The 14,056-nt window shown below is 43.6% G+C and overlaps 1 protein-coding gene across 1 annotated transcript in view; it reads right to left on the reverse strand.

The window, feature by feature from the left end:
* Positions 1–2,048: 2,048 nt before the first annotated feature.
* The window catches only part of T265_08736 (hypothetical protein), a gene marked incomplete at both ends in the record, with an annotated part of 40,512 nt that continues 28,504 nt past the window's right edge, over positions 2,049–14,056 (reverse strand). The window contains 5 exons of the mRNA XM_009174621.1: positions 2,049–2,388; positions 2,844–3,015; positions 7,572–7,972; positions 10,806–11,020; positions 13,273–13,435. Coding sequence (XP_009172885.1) covers positions 2,338–2,388; positions 2,844–3,015; positions 7,572–7,972; positions 10,806–11,020; positions 13,273–13,435 — 1,002 coding nt within the window. The remainder of the gene's footprint in view (positions 2,389–2,843; positions 3,016–7,571; positions 7,973–10,805; positions 11,021–13,272; positions 13,436–14,056) is intronic.

Here is a 14,056-nt window from a genome sequence, read left to right on the forward strand (position 1 = left end):
ACTTCCAGACATTCACTCAGGCAATCTGGATAGAAACTGACAACAGGAACGCCATTGACATCGTTTGGCAGCCATATCTTGTAGTGTCTCCAACCAGGCACAGTGAGGATCACGCGGTCCCCATCCTGGAAGGCGAGTAGCACCGGCAGCACCCAAGCATTTCGTGATCTTCATACTCCTCCGCCAAGTCAAGCGTTGGCCACCTCTCTGTTTACGCCACTCCGAATTGGGCATGGAAAACAGTACTCTCTTCGGCAAACGATGGTTTGGCATACGTAACACATGTCCCAACCAACGCAGCTTCTGGTGCTGGTGGTGTTCGACAAAGATGTCCACTTTCTCCGTTTTTGTTGAACTTCATCAATGATGAAATAATGAGGCGAACGCTGGAAGGTCTTCGAACCTGCGGTGTTCAAGCTGTTGCTGGTGAGAGCCTTGTCGATCTGGAATACGCAGACGACATTGCCCTCATCTTCGAAGACCAAAGCGAAGCACAAGCCCTGTTGAATAAACTGACCACCATCATACCATTTTTTGGCATGCGCTTTGCACCTGCAGTTTGTGAATTCATGCTTTATAATGTGCACTCTGCGAGCTTATCCTTTACACTTCAAGGGGAATCACTGGGTATCGTGGAAAATTTTACATACCTCCAATGGAAATGTGTCTGAATAAGTCAGTGCTCGATTCACGTTTGCTAATTTGCATCACTTGTGGCGTCAAAGGGGTATGTGACTCGACCTCAGGGGTCGCGTGTACCATTCTGCAGGAAGGACTGTTGTACGGGTGCGAGACGTGGCCTCTGCGGATAGATGATGTGAGACGTCTTGAGGCTTTTAACCACCGACGCCTCAGAAGACTGGCTGGCTTTGGATGACTTCAGCGTTTTGGTGACGAGGTGATTAGAAAATGGGTATTTGGTTGTGCTGCAGGCACTTCAATGGAGGAAAGCATCCAGCATCACCGACTACGATGACTCGGTCATGTACTGCGCAAACCGAAACACCGTCCACCGAGACGAGTGTTGTTCTCCGCGCCTCCTTCAGAATGGTGCAAACAGCGGGATGGACAACGCATGACATGACAGAAGGGCGTGAAAGAGATCATGAAGATTTTGGGTGCTGTTGGTGTTGTACGCCTTCCAGGATGGGGTCCCCTTGACCCTACCTGTGCTCGGCTGGAGACGAGAAATGGAGGCCATTCGATGGTAGTGGCCATCATGCTATCAGTTTCTTTCCAGATTGTCTGTTTGAGCGATTGGAGGTGTAGACACCCCAGAATGCTTGACATAAGCCAGCACTAAGTCCCCTCCCTCACCCACTCTTTTTCTCTTCTTTTCACTCTTAGGCTTGAAATATAATTAGACGATTCTTATGGTTGTACGGTAGTGATGCATCAGTGTCATCCTTGATGTTGTTGGCTTGCATGGTGATACTGGACGGTTGGGATTTAAAAAAAGGAACCGACGTTAATGCTTCGTGACGGAAATAGTCCCAGTCACGTTATGAAGAAAAGCTTGCCCAAGGGTTGATCGTGCTTGGTGGCTTTCATGGTTGTTTGCTCTCAAAGGCGTTCTTACGAATTTGGTCTCTGATGTCAAGCTGGTAGAGGAACGTTTTCTGGCTGATTTTCTCGACACTTTAAATGGTCGCTAACCAGTGGCAATCAACGCGTCCTCGCTCTATACCCAAATATGACGGTCACATGTGACAATTCTGTGGGTTTGAAATAAATGAAGTCGCACATTTAGTCCCTCTAGTGTGTGTTGAGCTCACCTATCACTTTCCCCCGAATTTTTTGAACTTATTGGACACAGAACTATTCATTTGTACCTCTGTCAATTGTTGATTGGTTGGTTCGATGATCTACAGATACACGGCAGCTCCTATTTCATAGGATCACTTACACCACTTGCTTCCTATGCTACTGTCGGATTAGCGGTCTGATCTTGCTCATCCTATATGTAAATGTAACTTCTCATTAGTTGCGCGGTGAAAATCAGTCCCGACCCGAGCGCCTTGTGATTGGCAAAGAACATATGCAACACTGGAGGAGTCGGTTATTCAGCACTGACACTGACTCGATGAGAAATCGTTTTCTGGGAGGTAAGTTGTAGAAGTAACAATTTGTCCTATGGGACAATTGGGAAGGAATTACTCTGCATGGTTCATCTTGGAAACGGTGAAATGAAAACAACGGGCAGATCTGTTTTCGTACAGTGAAAAGAAGCGATACACTTCAGTGCCTAACACAGTATAATCCAGGCAAACGGATGTACTCCATTACAGTGCGGACGACTGGATCCAATCGTTCTTCCATGTGTGAGGTTCGTAATTTTCATGCAAAATGGAGAGTCTTTGCTGGTGGTATTTGAAGTTCATAGTTGACCTACAACGGCAGAGAAGAGAAATGATGTAACAGAATTTTTATAATATCACGAATAAGTCGAGAAGGGCAATGTGACATTGTTCGATACAGATGTGCATTGCATACTCTCGCTTAACATTTTACTGGATTGATAATGCGGCATTCCATGTATATTGGGTTCGTCTTGCAACGATTTTTAATGATGACCACGCGGCTGTACACGTCGGTTGTATACTGTAAAGCAATTGCTATTCGCAATGCTTGGTTATTTCGAGGTCGAAACAGCTGGGTTACCGGGCCGATTTTACTTTATGCACAGTTGATTCCCCCCACAGGATTATTCTTACCTATGCTGTGTACTCGATTCATTAGTTGGCAAAATCAAATCAATTCAAGTTTTACTTCGAGGTCATTGTATCAGTTGAAAAGCATAATTGATGGTCAGGCATACATGCGTGTCGAGTCATCCAACTTACGGGTGCATTTAGGTATTGCTGCAGCAGATGGCGCAGTTCTCCATTTTGTCGGCGCAGGCCCTCGGATTCGTGAATCAGTTTGGCTCTGTGTTTCAATATTTGTAAGTAGTGTTCCAGTGCTATGTGCAAGTTGTCCCAAACTTTTTCTGTCTCTGCGGTTACCACCGTGGATCTGAAAAAGAACACCGTGCGATTTAGAATTACGCTACCGTATGACAATTAGTTCCAAAACTAGACACTGAAATGATCTGTTGCTCATAAATTATGCACTGAAGCCTACCTAAACTCAGATCATTTGTGAGTAGGAACACAAACGCGGGCTGCCTGTTCACATATATTCCAATGGATATTGAATTATGTACTTTGCCTGATCAATGCGCTGGAGGCTTACTGTGTCTTTGCGATACCGAGCAACCTGTAACAGAAACTCACCAAAACATATACATCGCGAAGTCCTGTATAGGTTTCTTGCTTCTGCTGACGTGTTTTCAATGCACCACTTATTTGTACCTGTCTATTGTTGATTTTTGCCAGCAAACCAACTTGGTTCAAGGTCCGGCAGTGAAGCATCAGTGTTGAACACTGATGTCCTGTTGTCGATGATGCTGCTGCTGCTTCTTTTGAGCCATATATTTGGAGTCTTGTACGCACGAAATATGCCCGGATTACTACAGACCGTGGAGCTACTGAACTGTTTTGATGGGTCCAGACTTTTAACTATATATACGACAAGGGATACTTCGCTTCTAGGGGAAGTAAGAATTCTTCTAGGTCTCGCCTTAAGATTTATGATCACTCTGCCTTAAAGAAAGGGAACATAAATCACGGCCAAATAAGGTCAGAAAACTTCAAATTGAAGGGACGTTGTGTTGTTGGGGGACGTAGTCACACACCTTCAATTCCTATCCGCAAAGCAATCGGTGACTGAAACCCTAATTGGCGTATTGGCGCACTACTGTAGCCTGATGACCGTGTGGAACAAGTCACGTGACACATACTTATCACCTACCGATTCGACACGCATTGTCCCAGCCAGTGTTTTAGGTTGGGTGCACTGCGACTTAGTTATATTGACCGAGTTACAGTATGCGTAAATGCGTGTACCTGTTTATTTAAGGGACGGCTCTACTCTATGGCGTACGTCGGGGAGACACCGCTCGCTTTTCAGACCACTGAGTCTGGAGGGCTTGTTTATCGGGATGATTGCAGGTGTAAAAAACAACGCAAACTCAGTAACCGAGGCAGTTGAAAACCGACAAATCGTCGGTTCTCACAGATTACCCATCGAGTACGCGCACCGGGACCAACTTGTCCGCATGTGACGCTAAATGCGCAGCTGCAAGTTTAGGAAGTGTTAACAGGAGATGCGGTTGAATCTCTGGTTCATAACATTCTCCGGCTAAATATGCTGCACACGTCAAGTCGAATGCTCACTTATCGAATGATGTTGATGAAGCCCCGTATAAAAATGAAACGGATCATGAACTGCTGAGAAGAAAGGCGAGACGGCCTCAACACGAGACGTATGATTTCACTTACAATAAACTCCCACTTGTAATAGACGCTTGCAGAAGGTGGCGGACGTCATATTGGATACATGGATTTCACAGCCGGAATATATCAACTCCTATTCTAAAATTTACAGTCGACTGGTACGCAGGAAAACGAAGGATGTCTCATGATGACGCTCATAAAAGTGGTATTCAGCTCAACCACTCGTCACAATCATTTTGACGTTCGTCATTACGTTCGGGGCAAACTAGCGAGTGACAAATTCGTGCAATTTAAGCTGCACAATGAAGTTCAAAAAGAACGAAAGTGGTTTGGGCTATCGGAAAGTTTTCATCAAATTTATAAGTGATACGTCTAGCATAATGTGTAGTGTAATTGTCTTCAGTCATTTTAGTGGTGCATCGTTCGCAGGAAAGCTCGGTTAGTTCATAGTCTATTTATACACTTATGCAGTTTCCAATATCCGAACACGAGTTGTTAATCAGGAAAATCTTCTTCAAGGCATTCAGGGTGATGGGAATCGGTGTTACATCTTTGGGGATGGTCACGGCAAACATGCTCACTTTTTTGCCTATTCCGTCTAATGGGATCGAATTAGGATGATTATCTGCCTATTAAGATTTTTCTTCAAGTGCAGCAAGATATGAACTTATAATGAGTGCGTGCACTATAGACCCTTCTGCATTGAATAATGTCAAGCGGCATCTAGTCGTGGAAATCCTTGTGTTGGATTGCATCTCCTGCCACTACTTTTTGCGTGGGACAACGTATACATCAAAGCGTTATTGCGAGCAGTTATCTGAGGCTCGCTTCAATGCCAGTCAATATTGAACTATGTGTACTGACAGATATTGCGGTGTCAACATCCAGTCCATCAACTTTCACGGTGTAGTTAGACTGGTAAACAGCTCCGCAGTTTGCTGCAATATCTTGAATAATGTTAAACTATCCGTATCACTGCTCGTGCGTTTTGGACCAACTCGTCCCCACAGTGGACGTTCATATTCAGTCCTTAGAAACTCACGGCAATCTTCTGCAAGAAACCTTAGGGCGAAATTTCCTGCCTTCATAAAATGTCTTCGGAATGATTGTTTCCGCACATTGTTTGGGCAACCCGACGGTGTCGTATTCTCTCATTCAAGACGAATGCCGAGGGGATTTAAATTAATCATATCATAGCGCTCTGTCTGGATACTGGTTATGTTCTCCGATCTGGAACAAGCTTATCCGTTTGGAAACATCCGTACCACTGTCGCAGTTGCCACAACATTCTGGCCTGCTCCGCCACCCTTACGGTCGTCTGTGGTAGAATTATTTGTTCAAACATCCATTCACTCATCGCACTGTGCAAAAGATGGGTTAGGCAGTTACGTGTTTTCAATGTGCCACTGGCTATGTCCTTGAGGTGACAACATCGTGCTTGAGATCGTCCACCAATTAGTAAGACAACTACCGATGCGATCGCATCGGGGTTAGAGGGTGTTGTCACTGCAGCCTTACTGCCCTACACAGACGAAAGCATCATGGTTTGAAATAACAGGCGGTACTAACTGGGGATACATGTGTATAGTATATCACAATACCAAAGACATGGCTGATGTGAACCAAATGCGGTAAGCAAAGAGTGAATAGAACTGGAGAGAAAAAGCCGAACCAATACGACGTCGTTACGTCTGTAGGAGTTATCAACGCCAACCCTCAAGAAACTCATCACATAAATAGCAAGTATACGAACGCAAATGGAAACCTAATGCGACCATAGCACAAATTCGCTCAGCCTATTGCCGTCGGCAAAGCAGAATCCGGTGCTACAATTTCGCATTTTCTTAAAATTGCACTACATCGCCTCGCAGTGTGAACTGGAGGGTTATAGTAATGGTAACGCTTTTGACCGTAGTCACGTGCTGGAGCATCTCCGACAAGCGTGTTATGTGCAGTGAAAGGTGATACACAATTACCCGACCTTATACAACCGTTTTGGAAGAGACATTTTCTGTTTGAATACTTGGGACAGAAATAAAGCAATTCATTATGTTTGCATTTTATTTTTCCAATTCACTTGGGATGATGCGTTACTGTTTATAAAGGCCATGGAACACTCCCCAAATAAAGCCCCTTCCCAAGGGTATTTCTTCCGTATACATTCGTTCAGGAGATCCTCTCGTGCTCATACCCTTTCGGATGTCAAGTAGATGTGTCCATTGGAGTCATTCTGTATTGTTTGCACTCTTTGTGTGTGATACTTGTACTGGGATCTCGCAAGTAATACAATACATTCGGCTGGACATCGTGGCTGCAGTACAACGCAGCCCAGGGGGGATTAATGACATCTTAAATGAAAACGCACTTATGTACCTATGAACCACTTCATATTTTGTTCGTTCGGTTGCGCCTGGTACTCAACAGTGATAAAACACGATTGCGTTGACGTTTCAGGTTTCACAACGTGAGTCTTATTGACGTGATTTCATTTGGCCCTTCGCTTTTTTCTATCCCAGCCAGTTTTCGACAGCTATCGTAGGGGAGACTAAAACACTTAGTTTACACAGGCTTCATTCGATGACGGATATCACTTTGACAGGGATGAGATATATTAGACATTCTAGATGTGCGCTTTTTAGTAGCGTTACTTGGAATCGGTTCTTAGTCTCAAGCGAATAATTTCCTAAGGTCTTTTGGGAGAACCACATCACCATACGGTATGTGTATAGAGACCCCTATAAGTTTCTATATAAAGAAAAAAAAAGACAGCACCATCAAAGACACAAGAACAAATATAAGGCAAACCAAATGCTTACTGTTTAGGGAAATCCGTCCCTATCATGCCATTGTCAACTTCGAGTGAAGAAGCACTGCATTCCTTTCTACGAAGGTGTCTTTATTTGCTAAATAAGGGACTGAATGCGTCATAGTCCCTTGTTTTGCCGAGTCAAGGAACTTGACTAGAAACGCTTGGGTAGAACTGGATTGAACTTTTTTCTGCGGATGGTTGTGAATGTGGAACGGTCTTGTTATGTAGCATTTCTTGCCAGAAATTGTCACACTTTCTGAAAACTTGGAAAACTATTTCGCATTTATCGAGAAATTTCATCCAATTCCTTTGTTGCTGAGCGCGTCTGTACAATTCATGCCACTTTATCTGCAAGAGAGAGTTCCCCCTGCATCTTCATCAAGCAATGTGGAGATTTTATTTACTGATGGGAATTTGCGACTTACGCGTATTTGTTCCAGTATTCAGCATCATACGAGTCATCCCTCTTATCCGTTTCCACTCCAGTGGAGACAACTTTTGACACCAACGTCTCTTTTCCTGAATTTCCTTCATGCTTGTCCGATTGGTGTGATTTCCCTCTAAAATCATTTTCCACATCGGTTGGGTGACTTTTCGGTGATGCAGCACCGCCACACCGCTTTTCTCTGCGTTTCATGTTTGTGGTGAACTGGTGTAACACCTTCACCACATTCACCGGTGAAACTAGTTCCCACGGTCTCTGCTCATCCTTTTCGTCATCCGCATGGAACACGGTACCGTCAGTTACTTCGCTGGTGTTTGTATGTTTCTCTTCTGGATCTTTTTGAAGCATATCCTGTGAGGTGGTCCAAATCGACATGGGCTGCTATATGAAAAACAAGAGGAAGTAGATCCGCTAGTCCCCACTCTGAATAGCATTTGTGCTTCGGTTCTCCTATTGTCGTGGATACTGACCTAAACTGTGTTTTCAAGTCATTGCGTCCACTGAAGTCTAGCTTTGCAAAAACACATATATGTGTAGGAGAACTGCAACCCTAAATTTTCCTTTGCGCTTTCACCGTGCGACCTGCTTGACGCGGAACGAGCCCAACTATTTACGGGTCACTGCTTTCCACAGCTCTCATTCTGTGAATATATCACCGTGAAAGACACCAAATCACGTTTTGTTTTCAATGGACTCAGTCGATCGTGACATTAAATGCACTACGTGGTCGATCAGTGACGGTTCTGAGGGCCCATGCATAAGCTGCCCTCCATAGTTTGAAAACAACCCATGAGGTGTAACGGATTCACACAAATTTCCCGCCTTCTGCTGCAACAAAAGTGGCCAAATCGCCAATCAATGATGGGCCCATCAACTCGATGTATCTATATTTGTTAAGTATCTAGGTTGATGTTGACGGAACTAATCACTCATTTTTATGAGCATGGTGATGTAAACTACTCTTCCGTGAACCGAAAAAATAAGAAATATTAGGGGCAAAATCTACAGATTTGAAGTCCTATTGTGCAGATGCACCGATTCTTCTCTACTTAAGTGACGGTTTCATCTTAGTGTCCCCCCTGAAGAGATGGGAGTAATTACGGAGTGAATGCAGGTGGGATGTTTTGTCACACTTATCATACCAAGGCTCAGCATTTGTAAGCGCCGTGGAGCAATTATATACCTTTTCGAGGTTACATTACTGCCAATGTATCTGGTGATTCCCCCAATGAGGCTGCTGCTAGAGACTACTTTTCTGCACTTCTGGTTACTCACGAGTAGTCTGATTAACGCCTGTTTACAATAATGACGCTTTGCGTTCGTGTTGCCTGTCCCCCCGAGTTTTTGCTCGCGCTTAGGGTTTGTCTAGCCTCTAGTTACCAGCGTCAAGATTATGTCGCCTGCCCGTCCTCGTTTTTCAATTTTGTGTCAAATTCACCTATTTTCCAATGTCTGTTCCGTTAGGAAGGCAGGTTACCCTGGAACCGAACTCAAACTCTCGTGTGGGAGACGAGCGCGCTGTTGGCTACGCCACCGGACATGAGAGGCAGCCCTATTTGTCAAATATAGGTTCATTTTGCATTTCGTTTGATAGTGTTTATTGAGAATTTGTTTTAAATGGGCCTGAACACACATTCCTATTCAACATGTGGCACGCGTTTCCTCATCATGCTTTCAGCTAAAGACTGCTAGTCTATTTAATTTGTGCTAAATTCACCTGATACCAGTTTTCCAGACAGTTTCCGTTACCCCGGAACGTACTGACTGTCCTCTCCGCGTTTGACTATGTACATGGCCTCTTTACACTGCCTGACTCTCTGCACCCATACGTTTGTGCATCATTTGGTACTTACTCGTTATTACTTCCAGAGGGCCATGCTGCTCGCTGCCCTCATTTCTGTTCTTACCCATTGCAGATCCTGCTTGATTCATAATGTTTATTAACGTATTTGGCCATAGAATCAATTCTCAGCACTGCATCTACTTCCCTCATCCGTCTGTTCTTACCGCCTACTGAATACAAATTGCGTATAGTCCGATGATTCTAACTGTCCTGTAAGATTTTTCGCCGACCGGATCTTACTATAGCTTTATAAATTTCATCCTTTAAATACGATAAACCTAAACTCAAAACCCGAAGAGCACATAAAAAGGAACAAAACGAGGAAAGGCTTCATTGTTCCTGGGAAACACTGATGGGGATAGTCTCACTAAACTATGGGAGGCCTTGTGGTTGCAATCTCCTAGTTAATAGCTGAACACCGTGCGATTTCCGCGAAAGGTTCGCCAGTAACTGACACTTTAATCCGCTGCTTGGAGTGGACCAACTTGGGAAGATAGTCCAAAAGGGTGAAATGTCTGCAATTTTTTTCGGATGTTGAGCTTGTAGCGGACATTTCCATGTCCCCTCAACCGGTTTCACCTAATTTGTCCAGTACATGCGTGTTTACTAGATCCCGCGACTGACCTGCTATACAAGTCAGTTCCTGTCTAGTACGCATCGGAACGATTCATGTTTTATACACACGTCAAACTCTCCTATATAAGGACAGAACACAATCAAACACACACACCCTCACGCATCACTCGCGCGTCGGAACAGACCGGCGCGACCCAACAACAACCGCGGATAATTAAGAACGTGTAGCAGTGAATCTGCCAAAAGAAACACGATTACCTGCGCTCAAACCAAAATCGGTGGAACTATTGCAACTTCCGTTCAGAACGATAAGTCCTTCATTTGCACATTCCCATTTTTGGTATTGTATTCGACTCGATTAAGGTGTTGTAACCTTACGCCCTTAAAGCAAATTTTATTAGTGTCGTTTTCTAGCCTTCTGATTTATCAAGTGGTTTTTGTTGTTAACAACAGAGAACACTAATAAGCTCAAGTTAATTTTAGGTGTGAGGGATTCTCCGAATTCCAGACCACTTGGTCCGTCTTATTATTCCGCCAGTGAAACTTCCATGATAAGTTTACCGTTCTGCCCACCTGGCCAGGTGAGTTGGGTACTTGAAAACCTGCATTTTGTTTTACTTCAGGTTGTTTGACTCTATTTTCGACGCTTTTTGGCTTAATATCTTTATAGTTTGGGATCTAAACGGGACTCTTTCTGACCATAGAGATGATGCGCTCTTTACTTGGTTCTGATTCTAGAGTGCAGGGATTGCATGTGATAAGATTATCCTATCTGGAGCAAGAAAAAAAACTTACCTTTGATTCGGAAAAATCTGCCAGTATATCACTAGTCCTGCCAGTTTGTACTGACACATGCTGATTGATGTGATTGCTGAGACCATCTTCCACATCGTTGATTGGAGGACAATCAATGGCGATCGCAGCATCGGCCGATGTGGCCGTCACAAAGTTTTCTTCGTCCGATTTTTGTACTGATTCATCCACATTCTGAGTTGAACCAGTAGGTTGTGCTGTCAATTTTCAGAAGTGAGGATGTACTAGGTAAAGGTTTTTGGAGGATTTTGACTTCTTGTTATCGTATTTGTTTTCAGTAACCAACTAATTCGTATTGAGTTTTTACACCTTAAACTTTGTGTTAAAATAGTAGCCAGTGCTACATGTTTACTGTTGCCTGTTTTTTCAGCAGCCATATACCGATTTTGACTAAAGATATTAAGCGGAAATCTCTACAATGCCACCTAATGCGCTAACCATTGATGACAGAATACCATTTGGATAATATTCTGGCCTCAAGCCTTTCTCCATAATGTCCTTTCACTGTCACTGGATAACTCTCTGTACTAGGTGGGACCAATGAACTTTTGTTTGCAACGTACGCTAACCACCTTTGTGCGTGAAGATGTTTTTTTGGGGGGAATGACTGAGCAAATGATGTGCAAAATAGCTACGATAGGGTGGTCTATGAAGTCCTCGCATACTGGTAGCCTTCACTATCCACACACACACACACACACACACAAACGTCGAAATGGTTATCTCGGTCTCCGTATAGAGAATGCCATCGGTCAAACGTGAAATAGCTCATTCTACTCAGTCGGCCAACTAGTGACAACCAGGCATATGATGGAAGACCTGCATTGAAGGATATTTTGGGTAAATAGATGGGAATTCACCAGATAACCGAGTAAGAGCAACGCCAGTTTTAACAAAAAGCTCAGGTGAATATCGACTGGATCTCTCGTTCATGGTGTTCCTCAATGATAAGCCAAAGATAGCCAAACGCTTCAGCTGAAGTGGCATTCAAGGCGTTGATGTATTTTTTTTCCTCAAACAAAGCTTTTTATAGGGACATAAAAAAACGAGAGATTTGGGCGAGATTCATTTAGGTCTTCCACCGACATCAACTTTGTCCACAGTTAGTTCATAGCTTCACTTTCATACCAGTTAGGAAATATGAATGCTATGAAACCGCTGCACCACGCCTATCCGATGGGTCCCAAAAAGGGCAATTACCGCTAGTGGCGCTTCATACGACAACGTGTAAATGTCGCAAACAACATCTAGGGGTTTTCCAAACATTATAACAGTCGGTAATCAGTCTAGCGCAAAAAGCCGTAAATTAGGGTCTTTAAGCAGTACTTGTGGCATCTCCAGAAGGAACACGGCGGCCGAACTCATGAATTGTGCAATACAGTCCATGTGGGTCGTTTCGCAAACAGCACCCAAGTGCTTGTGGTGAAAAGTGTTATGCAGGACTGCGTGGCTGATTGTAATGGAAAGTTTTTTCGACTGCTTTAAACGTAAAATTACTCCGGGATAACACCGGAGTTGTCTGTTCCCAGTCCGGAAACGCTTGCTTCATCGATATCTTGAGAATGGATGGAATCGGACCGAATGTGATCCAACGCGAACGAAATGTACTTATTGTTTATCAGAGGACTGACAATATTTTTCTCTGGCTGCTACACAGGAGCATCGATTTATGTTGGCCACGACCTTTTGTGGATGCTGAATCTTGCTTTAGTTTTGCTTATCGTTGCTCTTTCTTCGCGTTATTTTGGTTTGTCAACTGGGGGTTCTGTTAGTCTCTCAGTGCAACGGTTGTCCCAATTGTCTGGGCAGTTGTTTTCTATTATGGCAGCTTTCTGCCAACTCATCAGTTCACTTCATCTTCTCTAGCTTGAACTGATACATATACTCCAGAACGCTTTTAATGTTTTCTAGTGAGGGTTTCATTGTCTACCTCGTTGTGTGTTAAATGTTGTGTCCTGTTTGAAACTATTCGTTTGTGCTATTTCGGGAGCAGCTCATTCTGAGTCTTGTCTTCTTTGGGAGTTAGCAGTATGGCCGTTCCATAGATACAGAAGTGCCAGTCCAAACAACTCATCCTGCTAACACTGCTACCACAGGTTGCCCTGCATGAAGTGATCGTATAACATTATAAAACATGGTATAACACAGTGATTCAAATTTGGCACACTCAGATTAATTTCAGGAGCTGTCTGCTATTGACATTTATTCCAATGGTCAGGCGATTTGGCTTCCCCAAGAAGAGTTCTATTTAAACCTAAATGATGCCTTTTGCGGATACACATTAGTTGGGTTTTAATATCGTTTCAGCGGTTGCTGCCTCTGAAAAGAATGGTCATGGAGTATGCATGGGCAACTAGTTTTTATTTATGAAACTTCCTGAGTCCTGGTGTGGAAGTTGTCGGTCGAAAGAATGTGCTGCATACACTCGGGCTGAATTTTGGTAACTCACTTTCGGTTTCGAGACTGTCTATCACCGCCTCAGTTTGTGGTTGTATCAGCCGAATCACCTTTGCTGATCGGGTTTGTTTGTCCAAAAAATGTGTGTGTGTCGGTTGTATGATAAAATGAGTGAATAGGTAATTCAGCTCCTCTTCGTTGGTCACACCAAGAGCCTAAAATCCAATCACCAGATGTAAATAACGAATAAATAAATAACCATCACTTTACGAGTTTGTTGGGATTCCGGTGCATTTAAGACGTAAAACCATGGTTTACTTACCGCATTAATGGTGGGCTGTCTTTTGCAAAGACAAAAACATTAGAGGCAACGAAAATGAGAAGCAATTTGCTATACGACTGACGCTTTTCTCCATCCAAACAGATGTGTGGTTGTTCTTTTTCTCAGAGGTACGTCAACTTATATCTGGTCACACCCCTTTACGCTAGACGCCTTGCAATTTTATGTTACGGTTTGTAGTATGTAATAACCACATAAATCCGTTTTTTCATGTTTGTTTCCTGTCACACGGGAAAGTCCACTGCAATAAGGACTGAGAGATAGCGGGCTTCAATAAGCCCGAGCGATCGGGACTCAAAGTAGGCGTTTTCTGGCTTGATAATGAGGAGGCATCTTAGCACCTTTTACACAAAAGTAGTCTTTTAGGAGCCACCTAGTTATTTCTGAAACTAGAAAAATGAAGTACCAGGGTAAATCAAATATGTAGAAATGTGTTCTACACCTTGTCAAAGGTGAACATTTCTTGTTTGTTATGTTGACAGTAGACGCGTTTAAA

The sequence above is a fragment of the Opisthorchis viverrini genome (assembly GCF_000715545.1).
Source record: "Opisthorchis viverrini unplaced genomic scaffold opera_v5_238, whole genome shotgun sequence".
In the NCBI taxonomy this organism is placed as follows: Eukaryota; Metazoa; Platyhelminthes; class Trematoda; order Opisthorchiida; family Opisthorchiidae; genus Opisthorchis; species Opisthorchis viverrini.